Consider the following 14,531-nt stretch of genomic DNA (forward strand, 5'->3'; position numbering starts at 1 on the left):
AGACTGGATGGATGGATGGATGGAGGATGGACAAGCTAAGTTCTGTTGGTGTTTGGGAAACAGAGAGAGCCGTCCGGGCTGGGTGATCAGGAAAAGAGGGGATGGGAGAATTGAAATAAGCAGAAGAACCCAGGATGGCATTCCAGGTATGAAAAAATGGCTGAGCAAAACTGTAGGGGATGAGTGAAACAAGGCACGCACAGGGTCTAGGATTCACCCTAGCATCCTCACGGCATCTCCCCACTGACCCCTTCATTCAGTCCCTGCTCATCTCCTGGCAGAGCCCCTTGTTCCAGATGGGCCCAGCCAGGACTTCCCACCCCACCCCCTCCCTCCTGCCAGACTGCCTGCCAGCAAGGCTGCAGGCTCTGCAGCCTGAGACCCAGAGACCCGGATTGTTGTTGGAGAATCGGCAGGTTTGTGGATTGTTGTTGGAAAAGCCGCAGGTTTGTTTGCTCTGGAACCCGCGGAGAAATCCCAACAATCAATGGCCAACAACACTCTGCCTGCCGCTGCAGCATCGATCCTCCCCTCCCACTTCTGGCGGTTTGGGCAGCAGGTAGCCAGGTGGAAGGAAGCTGGGGCAGGGTTGGGCCTTCCCACCTAGGGGCTGGGCCTCAGCGGAGGCTGAAGGGGAGAGGTAGGGAAGCCCAGGATGCCAGGACAGGAGTGACTGGTCCTCTCATTCACAAAGCCCTCAAAGGATTGGAGAGTAAGAGCCACCCCAAATCACTCTGCTCTGGCCCAGCAGTTTAGCGACCATAGTTAACCTGACTCCCAGCGCCTTGCTCTTTCCTGGCCTCCAAATGTTGGAAAGGATGTTTTATTCCTTTGCCATTAAGGACTGAGAAGCATCTATCATCATCAGAAATGTGCTAGAAGAAAGTGAGGGGCTGTTTATGTCTTGGGTCTATCTGACAACATGGGTTTCAACTTGATTAATAAAAGACAGATAATAACTTCTATCTCATAGAGATGATAAGGGAACTAAATGAGCTAAATGTATACAAAGCAATTTGTATGGTGCCTGGCACGTAGTTGGTACCAAATAAATGTTTGCTATTATTGTTGCTATTATTATTATTTGGATAGTGATACTCTGCTGGGTTCCCATCTGCCTGTAGTGAAACTCTCCCCTATACCAGGAAAGTGGACACAGTGCTAGCTGAAGCCGGGTTTTGTGAAATGGGCAGACACTTTGGAGTAGCTTTACTACTTATTGGCTGTGCAGCCTCAGGGTAAGTAACTTAATCTCTTCAAAACTCAGTTTTTCCATGTGTAAAATGGGAACAACTAATCTCTTACTGTCAGTACTAAATAGAAAAGTCATGTGAAAGGCTTGACCAGTGAAGGCTAGGCCCCTAGGGATTCTGGGCAGGCCTCGCACCTCAGTATATGTCTATGGAATGAATGAATGAATGATGGATGGACGGATGGGTAGATATACCCCAGGGACTGCTCTTTTAGGAGCTGTGGATCTTAATTATTATGGTTCTGGATGATTCTTAGGCCTCCACCTCTTCATTAAAGGGCATGTAGGCTCATAGCTGCTCCCAAAGATTCATGTTGGTCCCTGTAAGCTATGTGAGAGTGTCTGAAGCTGGGAGATGGATGAGGGGGCTGTGGAGCCAGATGACATGGATTCATCCTTCCCTTACCTCTCAGTGCCAGCCAAGTCCATATGCGGCATCCCTCTCAGCAATTAGGGGTAGTGGGTGGGTGCTTAGGGTGGCTGTTATGGGAGGGGGTCAGGAAGCCTGGGCTTTACCTCTGCCAGTATCCACCTGTGCAACTCTCATTAATTTATTCAACATGTATTTAATGTCTGCCATGTGCTAGACTCTGTGCCACTGGGGACACAAGGAGTGGTGGCACTAAGGGGTGACTGGGGAGAGGCTTCAGCCCATGCAGAATGGCCGTCAGCACACTTCCCCGGAGCCACCTCAGGCTGATGGCGTGACAGCTTAATTTGCAGAAGGAAAAAACGAAGTAAAGGCTATAATTTACAGTTGGGATAATTGGCCAACGTTAGGAAAGGAAAAAATTCTAACATACAATCTATGTAAAAATAGCGTGCTTGCTACGCAAACTCAGCTTCAAGATTCGGTCGCAGCTGCCATAGGCCCGCCTCGCCTTTCTAACCAAGCAACTGACCCTAAACTTCTCCGGAACAGGAATTCTAGAGCTTCCCCAAGACATAGCGGGTGAACAAAACAGACTTGGGATCATCTTTGCTGAGTTTAGTTTTGCTGCTGGAGCATCAAGCAATCAGGGACTTGTGACCCAGCAAGACGGAGACCTGGATGGGGGAAGCCAAGGAATGGTGAGAGCACAGAGGAGTCCTCTGACCCAGGCTGGAGGACGGGCGAGGCTCCCCTGAGGAACCATATAGTAGACGCCCCTTAAATATGTACTGAAGAATTACAGGAAGTGCCAGCTAAGCTAATACTTGAAGCATGAGGTACAGTGAGCCAGACTGGCCCAGGAGGGGAAAGGAATTTCAGGCAGAAAGGCTGATAAGAGCCCAGAAGCTGTTGAGACCTTGGTTCATTTGACTTGGCTAATTTGGAAAACTGAAGCTAAAACTCCTTTGGCCTGGCTGGGTGGGTTGGCTTCCCAGAATTGCTGCTTCCTGTTGGAATTGGTCTTGGAGACCCCCTAGTGCCTGCTTCCCACCACCCAGCTGCAGACCAGTGCTGGCAGCATAGTCTCCTCCGGAAGCCTCTTCCATATAGAACCCGGCTCCTCCTCCCTGAGAATAAGCCAGTAAGCTGGGGACCCAGAAATCTGCATGACTTGACAAGAACTTTGAGGCTCTCCTGTGCTATAAGGCATGGCAATCTTACATTGAAGGCTCCAGAGAGTGGAGAGCCAGAGAGGGCAGGGGTATACGTGAGATCACATGGGAGCCTGGGCTCTTAACTACCTGGACTGAGAAGTCCCTTCTCAGTGTAACCCTTGCCTAATAGGCCTTTTTCTGTACTCTCTTTCTTCTTTTTTTTTTTGATGGGGGTAGGGGTGGGGTTGGTAGAATACTGAGCCCTGACAGCTCTGCCCAAGTGGGGGCACAGCATTCCTGAGCTGATCCCAGTCTGGCAGATGGGGCTTGATAGGGCTAAGATAGGTGGGGACAAGGAGCAGAGGAAGCTGGAGGGCCTGGAACTGGATGGATGCAGGGGCTAAGGAAGCAGGCTTTCTGATATGCCCCCCATATTTAGGCAGGCGTGGTAGTACTGGTGGGGAATGGAAGCTCAGTTTCTAATTAAGCCCAGCCCTTGTGTCTCCTTGCTCTCCATTAGTGCCCCACAGTGTCCCCAAGGCATTTTAAGCTGCCACCCTGCTGAGGAGGCCGGGAAGGCTGCCAGGGCCTGCCAAGCTTAGACCTATGAGGAGCAAAAAGCCAGCTCAGGCTTCTCCTGTCCACGGCAGTCTCTGGGTCTTCCAGCCTCCTCAGAAGCCTGGGGCCAGTGGGCAGGGGTGTGCTGCTGCCTGCCATGTCAACCTCTGGGGTTCTGAACAGAATCTGGACTGTCTCCCATGCGGCCTTGTCCTCAGTACCACTTCCTGATCCTGAAGTGCCAGGCTGAGGACAAGGAGCAGGACCTAGTATTGGTTTCAGCCGCAGCCCCCAGACTCAGGGATGTGCTGTTAGAATCCAGCACCTACCAAGGAGTCTGCAGGAAGCAGCAATTACCATTTTAGGTTAAGGCAGCCCTGGTTTGTTAACCCTTGCAGCACTGGAGCTCCTGGAAGCCGAGTCGTCCTTCCTCTCTTTTCTCCTCCGGATCTTCCCTCCCAGACATCATCCCTCAGTTCTTGGCAGAGTGAGCAACCCAGACTTGCCATCCCCAGGCTCCCTCTATCACCACATTCTCAAGTGGAGCCCAGAGAGGTGGAGCAGCAGGTCCAAGGTCACACAGCCATGGAGGCAGCCTCCATTCCCGAGACCCAACATTACCCCAGTCTCAGTGGCTTCCACCTTCACAATCTCTCTAGGCCACATTCACACATGCAGAGTTTAATTAACTTTATTGATATTCAGAAATTAGGAGAATGACTAAAGGTAATTGCTCATTAAAAATCATTAAACTGACACAGCAGGCTCGGCATACGCAGCCCCTTCCACACCGCCTTCTTCCTTCACTGTGGCTGGATCGCCCAGGCACCCACACAGCTTGGGAAGATATCCCGTGACCCAAGGCGCCCCTGGTGCCTGATGCCAGTTGAGCCTTGGAGGCTGCAGAAGGGAATAGGGGACTGAGCATGTGAGGTTGGGCCAGGCCCAGCACGATCTCACCCTACCTCCATAGCCTCAGCACACCAGGCCTCCTGAGGCATCTGGGCCGTGCCTGGTTACATCCTGCAGCCTGCATCCCGCCTATGAGCAAAGCTCTGAGGGCCTCATCAGAGAGGTGGCAGGGCCGAAAGGCTGAGGGATGCACTCCTCTGGCTGAAAAGGCTTATAGCCCAAGGCCTTTGCTCCTTTAGGCTTGCCTTCACAAAGCTAAAGTGCCCAGGGACCCTGGGATGGCCAAATGTGCTGCTCCTCAGTGAGATGACTCACTATCCCAATGTCTGGGAACTCCAGCCCAGCTGAGGAGAGAGGAGCCTCTGGTCACCCAACTCTGACATCCCAGCCCTCTCACCCTCAGGCTTGGCACTTCAGGGCTGCTGCTGCTTCTCCCTTGGGGAGTGAAAATAAAGGTCTTTCCCAACAGCCAGACTCCTACCCCACATATCTCATGGGCACTGGAGATCCTGATAGTCGGGAAGGGACACTGCCCAGGGACACACAGACTTAAGGCCACAGAGTGAGCAGGCTCCTCCTAATACCCACACCCACATCCCAATCAGGGCTGGTCGGATCCCTGGTCACACCAGCCTTCCTTCTGGATTCCCATAGTCTCACTCTAGCCCTTCAGGGAGCTCTCTGGCTGAGGCTGCACCCACACACTAGTGGCCTCACACGGTCCTCACACCTGTTCACTGCTGACCCCTCACCCAAGGTTTGGACCACCTGAAGTGCAGACACACTGGGACTGGCTCCTCTAGGCATGCAGGGCCCTGATTACTCTCACATTCAGACTCACAGACTCACACACAAGGCCTTGACTACTTGCCAGGGGACAGGGCCCTGTGCCCCGGGGGAGCTGTCCAGCGCCAGGACCCATCAGGACCCAAGATAGGTTCGGAATTCCTAGGGACATTCTCAGGCAGCTGGGCAGGGATTCATGCTTCTCCTTCCTGGTTTCCGTCCCTGGGGTGGAGCTTGCAGGACTCTTTCCCTCTCCCCAAAAGTGAGCACATGGTTTCAAGTTCTGGGCACTGCTGGAGACCCAGCGTGGGCAGACGGGTGGTGGGGCGAGGACACTGGGCTGTGTGCAAGTGGAGCTACAGGCTCAGAAAAAAGCTTCTGCGTCTCTGGGGCCGCAGTTTTTCTTCCTGGATGAAGAAAACTGCCATCCAGCGGCCCAGCCTGTCCCTGGCCGCGCTGCCCTGACCTCGGCAGCGGCCTGAAAAGATCGAGCAGGAAAACTCCCACCCTCACACTTCTCCACATCAGACGCTTCAAACCATATGGCAAGGGACGGCAGGTCTCAACTCCAAGTGAGGTTCTGCCGACGACCCTACCAGCCGACTGGCTGCAGCGGGAGAAGGACGTGGGTGCCAGTAGCTTCCATGAGAGCTTGTTTGAGCCCGGACGGCAGGTCCAGACAAGACTCTTCCCAGAGGCACGGAACCCCTATCCTCTCCCCAACACTCCCTTGCCACTCACACCATTGCCAAGCTTCCCTCTACTCCAGACCGATGAAGTTGGGGACCAGACTCCTAGAGGGGGCGCGGGGATTCTCAGGGTGTGGGGAACAGGTCCTCCAGAGACAAATCTGCCGCGCAGGTGGGGAGTGGATCGGGGCCAGGCAGGAAGGCAGAGCTCGGGGCAGTGGTGTGTGTATGCGTGTGTGTGTCTGTGTGTGTGTGTATGTGTGTGTACAAGGAAAAGACTTTGGGGAGGACAGAGTCTCTATCCCAGGATCTCCGCTGCTGCAGCCCAGGGCAGAGCTAGGAGCTAGATAGGGGGCCCAGGCCCTCGGAGTTTCTCTCTAGAATTGTGCTCTAGGTCCCGACTCTGGCGTGACAGCGCCAAGGCATGGGGAGGTAAGGGAGGTCCCAACCCCGGGTCCGGCCACCATCCGGCCCAGTCTCCCCGCAATAAGAACACGAGAGGCCCCGGAACCGGCGGCAAAGTCGAGCGAAGTTTGGCAGGCGGCAGGGGAAGCGGGACCGCGGGTCGCCAGCTGGACCGTCCCGACTCACTGCCCTGCGCCCCCCGGCACGCGCCCCGGCGCCCTGAGACGCCTAGAGTGTGGCGAGGTAGCGCGCGGGTGAGCGCGTGTATGCGGGGAGTGGGTGGCGTGATGAATTGCAGCAGAGAAATCCCATTAGATCTGGGGAGATGATTAAAGGCGAGGTCTCGGCCGGGCGCGAATGGCGGGAGCCGCGGCAGCTTCCCGCCCGCGAAGCCCGCGAAGCCCGCGCCCCGCCCGGCTTGGCCGGCGCCGGGGGCAGCGCAGCCGGCGGGGCGCGGTGCTTGGACTGGGCAGCCAGATGCCCGAAGCTGGGCACCAGGTCTCCCTTCCCACCTCTGGGGCCCCGCTCCCGCCCACGTCCTGCCGCCGAACGCCGGAGTCCCTTACCGTGAGCTAGGAGCGCCAGCAGCGAGGGCAGAAGCAGCAGGGCTGCCGGGCGCATGGTGCTGGTTGCGGCCGCGCCCCGGGCTGGGACCGCGGCGGGAGGGCGGGGGGCTTGGTGGGGCTTGGGTGCGTGGGCAGAGCCAGGTCCGGCCGGGGAGAGGGAACGGGGCCGCCGCCGTCACCGCCACTGCCGCCGCCAGCGCCTGACAGAATCAGCACCACGGCCAGCGCCTGGCGTCGGCGCCGGGGATCGCCGCGCCGGGCTGGGGGCGGGGGCGCGGGAGGAGCTGCTTACCGTAAAGTCTCAAGCAAAGGCGCAGAGACCCAGGGGCAGGAACCCAGGCTCCCGAGCCACGGAGACTGCCCTACTCATGTGGGCACACGGCCCCTGCCCTTCTGCGCTGCCCACACCCAGTCAAGCATGCCACTCTCTCTACCGTTAACAACCTGTCAAGGAGGTGGATTGTCTTCTGATTCTCCATGAGAAAGAGCAACACCTTCCCCACCCCTCTCCACCCAATCCTGGTACCTGAGGGCATCAAGGGTGACCTGGGAAGACATCCGAGAGTGAGGCAGCTGGTGAGGCTCGTGTGCCCTTGTGGCAGTTCCGTCTTGGGCCGATAATGAAGATGGCTTTTGAGCGTACAAAGGACAATAAATTATTACTTTGTGCTCAATAAATGCCAGGGCTCCAGGCAGCTGCATCAGCAGCAAACTGTGCTCACAGAAAAGCTTAATTATCCTGATATTATAGTTAAAAGCCAGTGGCATTCGCGTCTTGGGGAGATATTCTTCACTTGGCAGGAGGCAACCTGGGCCAAGCTGTGGGCAGCTGAAGGTAGTATCCTGGGTCCCCATGTAGCCCTGGATCTCCAGGACTCTGCCTTGGCCCCTGTGCAGGACGAGAGAAGCCACAATGACAGTCAATACAGACCCTTCATGCCATCTCTGCCCAGGTTTCTGGAACTGGTGGAGAAAATGGGATAGGCATGAGACAGGGTTTCCTAGAGCTGTTTTATTTTATTTTATTATTGTTTTTAGAGACAGGGTCTCTGTTGCTTAGGCTGGAAATGCAGTGGCACAATTATATTAATAGCTCACTGTAACCTCAAACTCCTGGGCTCAAGAGGTCCTCCCACTTCAGCCTTTCGAGTAGTTAGGACTACAAGCATGCGCCACCAAGCCCGGCTAATTTTTAAATTTTTTGTAGATATAAGGTCTCACTATGTTGCCCAGAATGGTCTTGAACTCCTGGCCTCAAGTGATCCTCTTGTCTTGGCCTCCCAAAGTGCTGGGATTAAAGGCGTGAGCCACTGTGCCCTATGGCTATTTTAGATAGAGACTTGAAGGAGGCCCAAGGGAGTAGGCTGTACTATTAAAGGCATGGAAAAATAACTTTCCAGGGCCCTGCTTGGGCTGAGGAGCCCCAGTGAGTCACAGGACAGCAAGGGGGAAGTCACAACTGTGCCATCCTGAGGCTCCTCTTTAAAGGCAGGGGCTCATGGATGGGCTCACTTGAGGAGCTTTAATGGGTACAATGAGACAGGATCCTATGGCTGATATTATTATTCCCTGTAGAGGAATAGGAGGGCTGAACTCCCTATTGCCCCTGGGAGAAGGGCAGTTTTTTGTTTAGTTCTTTTCTTTTCTTACTTTTTTTTTTTTTTTTTTTTTTGAGACGGAGTCTGCACTGTCGCCTAGGCTGGAGTGCAGTGCCGCGATCTCAGCTCATTGCAAGCTCCGCCTCCTGGGTTCACGCCATTCTTCTGCCTCAGCCTCCCGAGTAGCTGCGACTACAGGCGCCTGCCACCATGCCCAGCTATTTTTTTTTTTTTTTTTGTATTTTTAGTAGAGACGGGGTTTCACCGTGTTAGCCAGGATGGTCTTGATCTCCTGACCTCGTGATCCGCCTGCCTCAGCCTCCCAAAGTGCTGGGATTACAGGCGTGAGCCACCGCACCTGGCCTTGTTTAGTTCTTTTCATATGAATTTGGCTCCTCTCCAAAGCTTCCAGACTCCAGTCATTGTCCAATGCCCTTCCTGACCTCATCCTGGAAGCAGGTAGTGAAATTTCTGCTCAGGTTCCTTAGTGTTTTGGTCCTCTTGGCCAGAGTCTCCCAACTCTGCTGGTTGGATTCTCTCCAGACCCTCTTCTTGTGGGCTCTGGGGAGCTGTGATGACTGCTGTAAAGAATCCCAGGCAGCAGGCAGATGGCATGTGGAATTAGCAATACGCTGGGATTTCTGGACAGTTGTTTTGAGAAGCTAAGGAAAAGGAGGGCAGTAGCAGAAGGATGGCAGGAAGAACGAGGAGTCAATGAAAGAATCAGGGGTGAGGAGAGGAAACCAGGAAAGAAGGTGCAAGACGGGAGGCAGAAAGAGAGTTGCCAACAGAGGAAGGGAAGAGGCACAGAGGTAGAAGAAGAGGTGGCTGAGGGAAGTTTAGGGAAATGCTGGCAAATGTCATGAGATTCCTCCTTTCCTCCTTGAAAGTATTCCTGGGCTCCTCTAGTATTCCTGGTCCCTCATGACTAGGCAGCTTGGGCAAGGGGAGTGAGTCATGACCTAGCGATGAACCTTGTATGCCAGGATGATCATGGGGAGTTGGTGGCAGGCTTGTCTGACTCTTTTAGCAACAGGGCTCCTTAATGCGCTGGGCACTATGCACATAAAGAAGGAGAAGAGAAGCCATCCTGGAACTTGCCATATCACCTTCCCTATGGCCTGAACTAACCTAGAGGGTCTAATAGAGACTACAAGTCCCAGAATACAGCACTGCACCTTGAGCTCAGAAGATGGGCTTGTACTGCATGATGGGCATGACAATGCACCAGGGCTGTCCCTCCCTCCTAAAGGCAGTCAACATAGCCTTTGTGCAGTGGGTTCCTAGGCAGGTTGAGGCAGAGCCTAGGCCAAACTGGGAAACAGCAGAGCTTTTGTCAGGTGCCCTCTGTCATGCCCTCCAAGGGACTTGTCCTAACCCGACCTTGATATTACCTACAAATTGAGAACAATAAAATGCCCAAGGGGACAATCAGCTGTATACAGGGCTGGCAGGCTTATAGTCTACTCAGTTCATAGGCACCTTAGAAAGTGGCATTCTGGGTGGATTTTCAAGGCTCCCCTCACTGCTCTCACTTTTCCTGTTCTCTGCGTCCCCCACCTGGCTTTTTGCTCCCAGAGAACCCTGGGCTTCACCTGTCTGTGTAATTGCTTGCTTAATTGTCTGTCTTCTCTACTAGTTGTTGACTTTGCGAAGGCACAGATCACCTCTGTCTCATCTACCCACAATCTAGCTCAGTGGCTGGTACATAGTAGATGTTCAATAAATATTTGTGACTAAGTGACGGGGATGAGGAGTATCTAAAGCCCAAGGCCGGTCATTGGTGCCAAATGAGTGCTGTGAGATAATGAAGAAGAGGACAATTGTTTCTTTTGGGGATGAGGCAAGGTCAGTGATATCTTCACACAATGAGTGGGTGAAACCAAGTTGAATATGTTTTTAAAAATTAATTAATTAATTTTTGAGACAGAGTCTCACTGTGTTTTCCAGGCTGGGATACAGTGGTGTGATCAGGGCTCACTGCAGCCTCCACCTCCTGGGCTGAAGAGATTCTCCCATCTCAGCCTCCTGAATAACTGGGACCACAGGTGTGCACTAACATGCCCGGCTAATTTTTTACTTTTTTGTAGAGATGAGGTCTCCCTATGTTGTCCAGGCTAGTCTCGAACTCCTGGGCTCAAGTGATCCTCTCTCTTTGGCCTCCCAAAGGACTGGGATTACAGGCATGAACCACTGCCCCGGCCCAAATACGTTTTATGATTCAGTGGAGAGGGAGAGGGAAGACATTCAAAGTTGGGGAGTGTGGTTTATGCACAGGCACAGTGGTGGAAAACGCAAGCTAGTCTGGAGTCAGTGAGAAGCCTGGTTCTGCTCGAGCAGAGTCCCTGCTGGGACGTAGGAGAAAGGGCTGGAGTAGGCTGGGGCCTGGTTGTGAGAGGCTTTGTGGTCACCGGAGCTGAAGGACATCCTTGGTGGCAACACTGAAGGGATTACCCCATCACAAAGATATTTGCACTGAAACAGAGCAGTCTGGCATCATTAAGGTATGTTTTCAAGCACTATGGCAAGTGGTAGGAACTGTGGGGTTCACTGCTGACTCAGAAGCCAGGGGGTAGGGTGTGTGTCTGAGCTACAGTGACTGAATTAGGATTGAGAGCCCAGAGAGAAGGAAGAAGGGGCTCTTCAATCCCAGAGACCCCAAGCCCTGTCCAGACAAAGTCAGACATACTTACAGCCCCTATCCTTGGAGAAGCCAGTTTCACTTCCCCAGTTCCTGTAGGATCACAAGCACATTGGTGACTTATTTTGAAGTCTCCGCTGAGATGACACTTGCTTTCTGTGCAAGAGGAGGAGAAAATTACTCTCTTCTAAGACAGCTTTCAAACCAGAGCTATATCTTTTGCGGAGCTAAAGGGGTTTTGGGGTTTCAGGGAGGCAAGGGCAGGGGCTGCCACCTCACTCCAGAGGCTCCCAGGGGTACAGAGCTGCCTGCTTACCTCAACTCACTTCGTGGAGCAGGCTTGCAGACTTTGCAGTGCCTGGAACAGTCAGGGATGCTAGTGCTCCAGCCAGTGCTCCCTGCATTACCCAAAGTCAACCCACTGAATTTAGGGGCAGAATGAGGGCCCTGCTCTGATAAATGGAGAGCCCTGGCTCTGGGCATTTGTTTCTGCTCCAGGAGCTGGACCAGATTGGCTGTAGGACGAGCCCAGAGTAGATGGAGACAGCAGCAGAAAGTGGTTTGATGTGAGCTACTTTCCATCTCCAAACAGAGGCCTCCACCCCCAGCTGAGGCCTTTGATCCTCCACAGCTCCATTAATGTTTAATGCCACCGGCTGGGCAGAAATGAGGCAGGTGCTGAAACAGGGAGACTGGGGATAGGACTTAAGATGTACAATGTTGGCTAGATTATTTTCACATTGGAACTCTGGGATGGATGAGAGGAGGCTTTTCCCCATCATGTGGCAGGAGAAGTCCCAGGATTCAAATTTGTGGCACTAATAAAGAAACTCTTTGAAAACCACCAAGGGGCTGAAAATAAAATAAATAATCAATTGCAAAAGCCCAATCTCTGGTTTGATTGAAGGAGAAAGATGGAAAGTTAAATGACAATCAAATGCAAATACAGCTCAACAAACACCACAGCAATTACCAGGCGCAGGAACCACATGGTGCTTGCAGGCAGCGGGGGTTGGCAATTTGGAAGCCTGAGCCTGTGCAGAGGTGATGGGCAAGGGGCCATTTTAATGGACAGTTAAATAGATGCAGAAAACCCTGCATCTACTTTGCATACACTGCTGATGAGTGGGGAGCTGGAATTCTGGCATCCAGAGGGAGGTTGTGCTACCTTCCGTGGCTGCCTCTGTATCATTTTAGGAGGCCCTGAGTGCCTGCAGTGGGGTAAGGCCAGAGTGAGCACCAGATCAGATGATCAGGGAGAAGGCTGTACCAGTCTCATTGGATTCTTCACACCAGCTGGTGCTGATGGTTCAGGGGTTGAAGCTGAAAGAAGCCCGTGGGGTCCTTCACAAAGGACTCAAGGTGCTGGCCTTCCAACAGCCACTGTAAGAGTGGCTTTCTCCTCTAGATTTGCATAATGCTTTGCATCTCATTTGAATGCTATTAATTTGGTGTCAGTCTAGGTTGGCATGGTGTAGGAAAGAGAACAGCTGGCCTTCTCCATCTCCTCTGTACCCCAGAGCTTATTCTAAGCATAGCCTTCTGCAACTGGGGGGCATGAGGTCTCCACTTTCACCATCCCCTTCATGTTCCCTGACACTTAGAGAGTCTCTTAGTGAAGCCAGTTCCTAAAAGCCAAGGTTGCCTGGCATTGTGGCCACGAGCAGGGTTATGTGGAAGGAAAAAGAAAGGGTTCCCCAAGGTCACTCTCACCAGACCCAGAGACACCATGGGAGGATGCTGGGGGCCTTTGTCATTCCAAGCAATCAAGGCAGCTTGGCTTGGAAAGGGTCCAAAGATAATAACCAAGAGAGGGAAGGAACAAAGACAGGCAATAATCCCGGAGAAATATAGAGGGCTCTAGAAATAAAATCCTCTGAACTCAATATTTCTAGTGCTTGAACTTACATAAAATACATCTGTCCAGAGGCATTGGGTTTATGGTGCTGCTCTGGGGCTGGGAACCTGGTGCCAGGTTGATGGTCATTTGATGAGAAAGTGGGTCACCAGGTGGGGTGAATTCCTGAGAAAGAGGGAAGAGGCCACGGGTGCATCTTGTGGGTTGCCCCTGGCAGGTGGGCACCGGGAAGCTACAACGAGATGTTGATGATTTATTTGATTGAAGAGGAAGAGAAGTGCATTCCATGCAGAGGGAACAGCATGTACATGGGTAGGCATGACTAAGAAATGGTTAGTGGCACTGGATGGCAGCAAACAAGAATTGTGGTGTGGGATGTAGCTAGAGAGCTGGTGTGTAGCAAAGCTTAGTGGCTAGTACGAAATATCTAGGAGCCCTACCTGCCCACCCATCTGTCCATTTATTCATTCATCCTTCACCTTACTACCTCTCAATTCATTCATCACCCACTCATTCATTTACTGAATGAGTGAGCACTTATTGAGCACTGTGTGTATGCCAGGACCTGAACTAGCTACTGGAGAGGGAGAGCCCTCAAGGAGTGCTCAGATCAGGGAGGGGAAACAGCCCCAACACCCTGTAACACAGCATGTTTATCTCCACAAGTTACTTAAACAAGGCTCTGGAAGCCCTAGAGGCCAAGTCTCCCATGCTTCAAGCTTCCCAAGGCAAGCGTCCTTCATTACCTCCAGGGAGATCTTCCAGTCACACAGATCCTCCTGGCATCTAATACTATTCCTTCCTGCTACAAAAGCAGCCCACTTCTTATAGCCCCAGAATGGTGGGGAGTGTTTCTGATGTTCCTTCTCATTAACCGTTTATTTGGGGCTTAGAGGCATCACAGTCTCAGGAGAACCCAGGGGAAGTGATATGAGAGCATGGTCAAGTTTCCCTTAGACATCATAACCCAGACTTGGATACACTTCTAGCCACTTCCTTTCTTGGGCATGAAAATAGGACAGAAATTCCCAATGTCCCTTAATTCTAGCATATTCCCTCCCCCACTCCTCCTTGAACTACTTGTCCTCTATTTGTGACATCACAATGGTCTCTATGGCAACTGATTGTGAGGTCACCAGTCCTTAAAGCAACAGAATCTGTGGGTCCAGACAATGGCCTGCAAGAGAAAGGAAGAATACAAAATGGAAGCCTGGGATAGAGATCATCTCTTGGGAAAAGGGGAGGCCACCCAAGGCCTATCGGCAGGAAGGCTTCACTTCTCAACCCATCTGCACTAGGGCCGCATTCGGAGTAGGCAAGAGCAAGGCCTGCTAGAAAGGGACTGCTCATCAAGAAACTGAGGGAGGCTGGGTGCGGTGGCTCATGCCTGTAATTCCAGCACTTTGGAAACCAGAGGTGGGTAGATCACCTGAGGTCAGGAGTTTGAGACCAGTCTGGCCAACATGACAAAACCCCGTCTCTACTAAAAATACAAAAATTAGCCAGGTGTGGTAGTGCACACCTGTAGTTTCAGCTACTCAGGAGGCTGAGGCAGGATAATCGCTTGAACCTGAGAGGCGGAGGCTGTGGTGAGCCAAGATCATGCCACTGCACTCCAGCCTGGGCAAAAGAGCAAGACTCTTTCAAAAAAAAAAAAAAGAAAAGAAAAAGAAAAAAGAAAAAAAGAAGCTGAGGGCTGAGGGTCATCCTGAGCATTGGCTAGACTTCAACGGCAGGCC

At 52.6% G+C, this 14,531-nt stretch overlaps 1 protein-coding gene across 3 annotated transcripts in view; it reads right to left on the minus strand.

Moving 5' to 3' along the window:
* SEZ6 (seizure related 6 homolog) overlaps positions 1-7,300 on the minus strand; it is a 50,728-nt gene extending 43,428 nt beyond the window's left edge. For 2 of the 3 annotated variants that reach the window (XM_025361886.1, XM_025361885.1), the window contains exon 1: positions 6,696-7,143. In XM_025361886.1, the coding sequence (XP_025217671.1) occupies positions 6,696-6,750 (55 nt within the window). In that variant the 5' untranslated portion in view covers positions 6,751-7,143. Of the gene's footprint in view, positions 1-6,695; positions 7,144-7,221 lie in introns of those variants that run through there. The other variant, XM_025361887.1, reaches the window with a different exon arrangement.
* Between the last annotated feature and the right edge of the window lie 7,231 nt (positions 7,301-14,531).

This window comes from Theropithecus gelada, chromosome 16 (assembly GCF_003255815.1).
Source record: "Theropithecus gelada isolate Dixy chromosome 16, Tgel_1.0, whole genome shotgun sequence".
NCBI classification, from domain to species: Eukaryota; Metazoa; Chordata; class Mammalia; order Primates; family Cercopithecidae; genus Theropithecus; species Theropithecus gelada.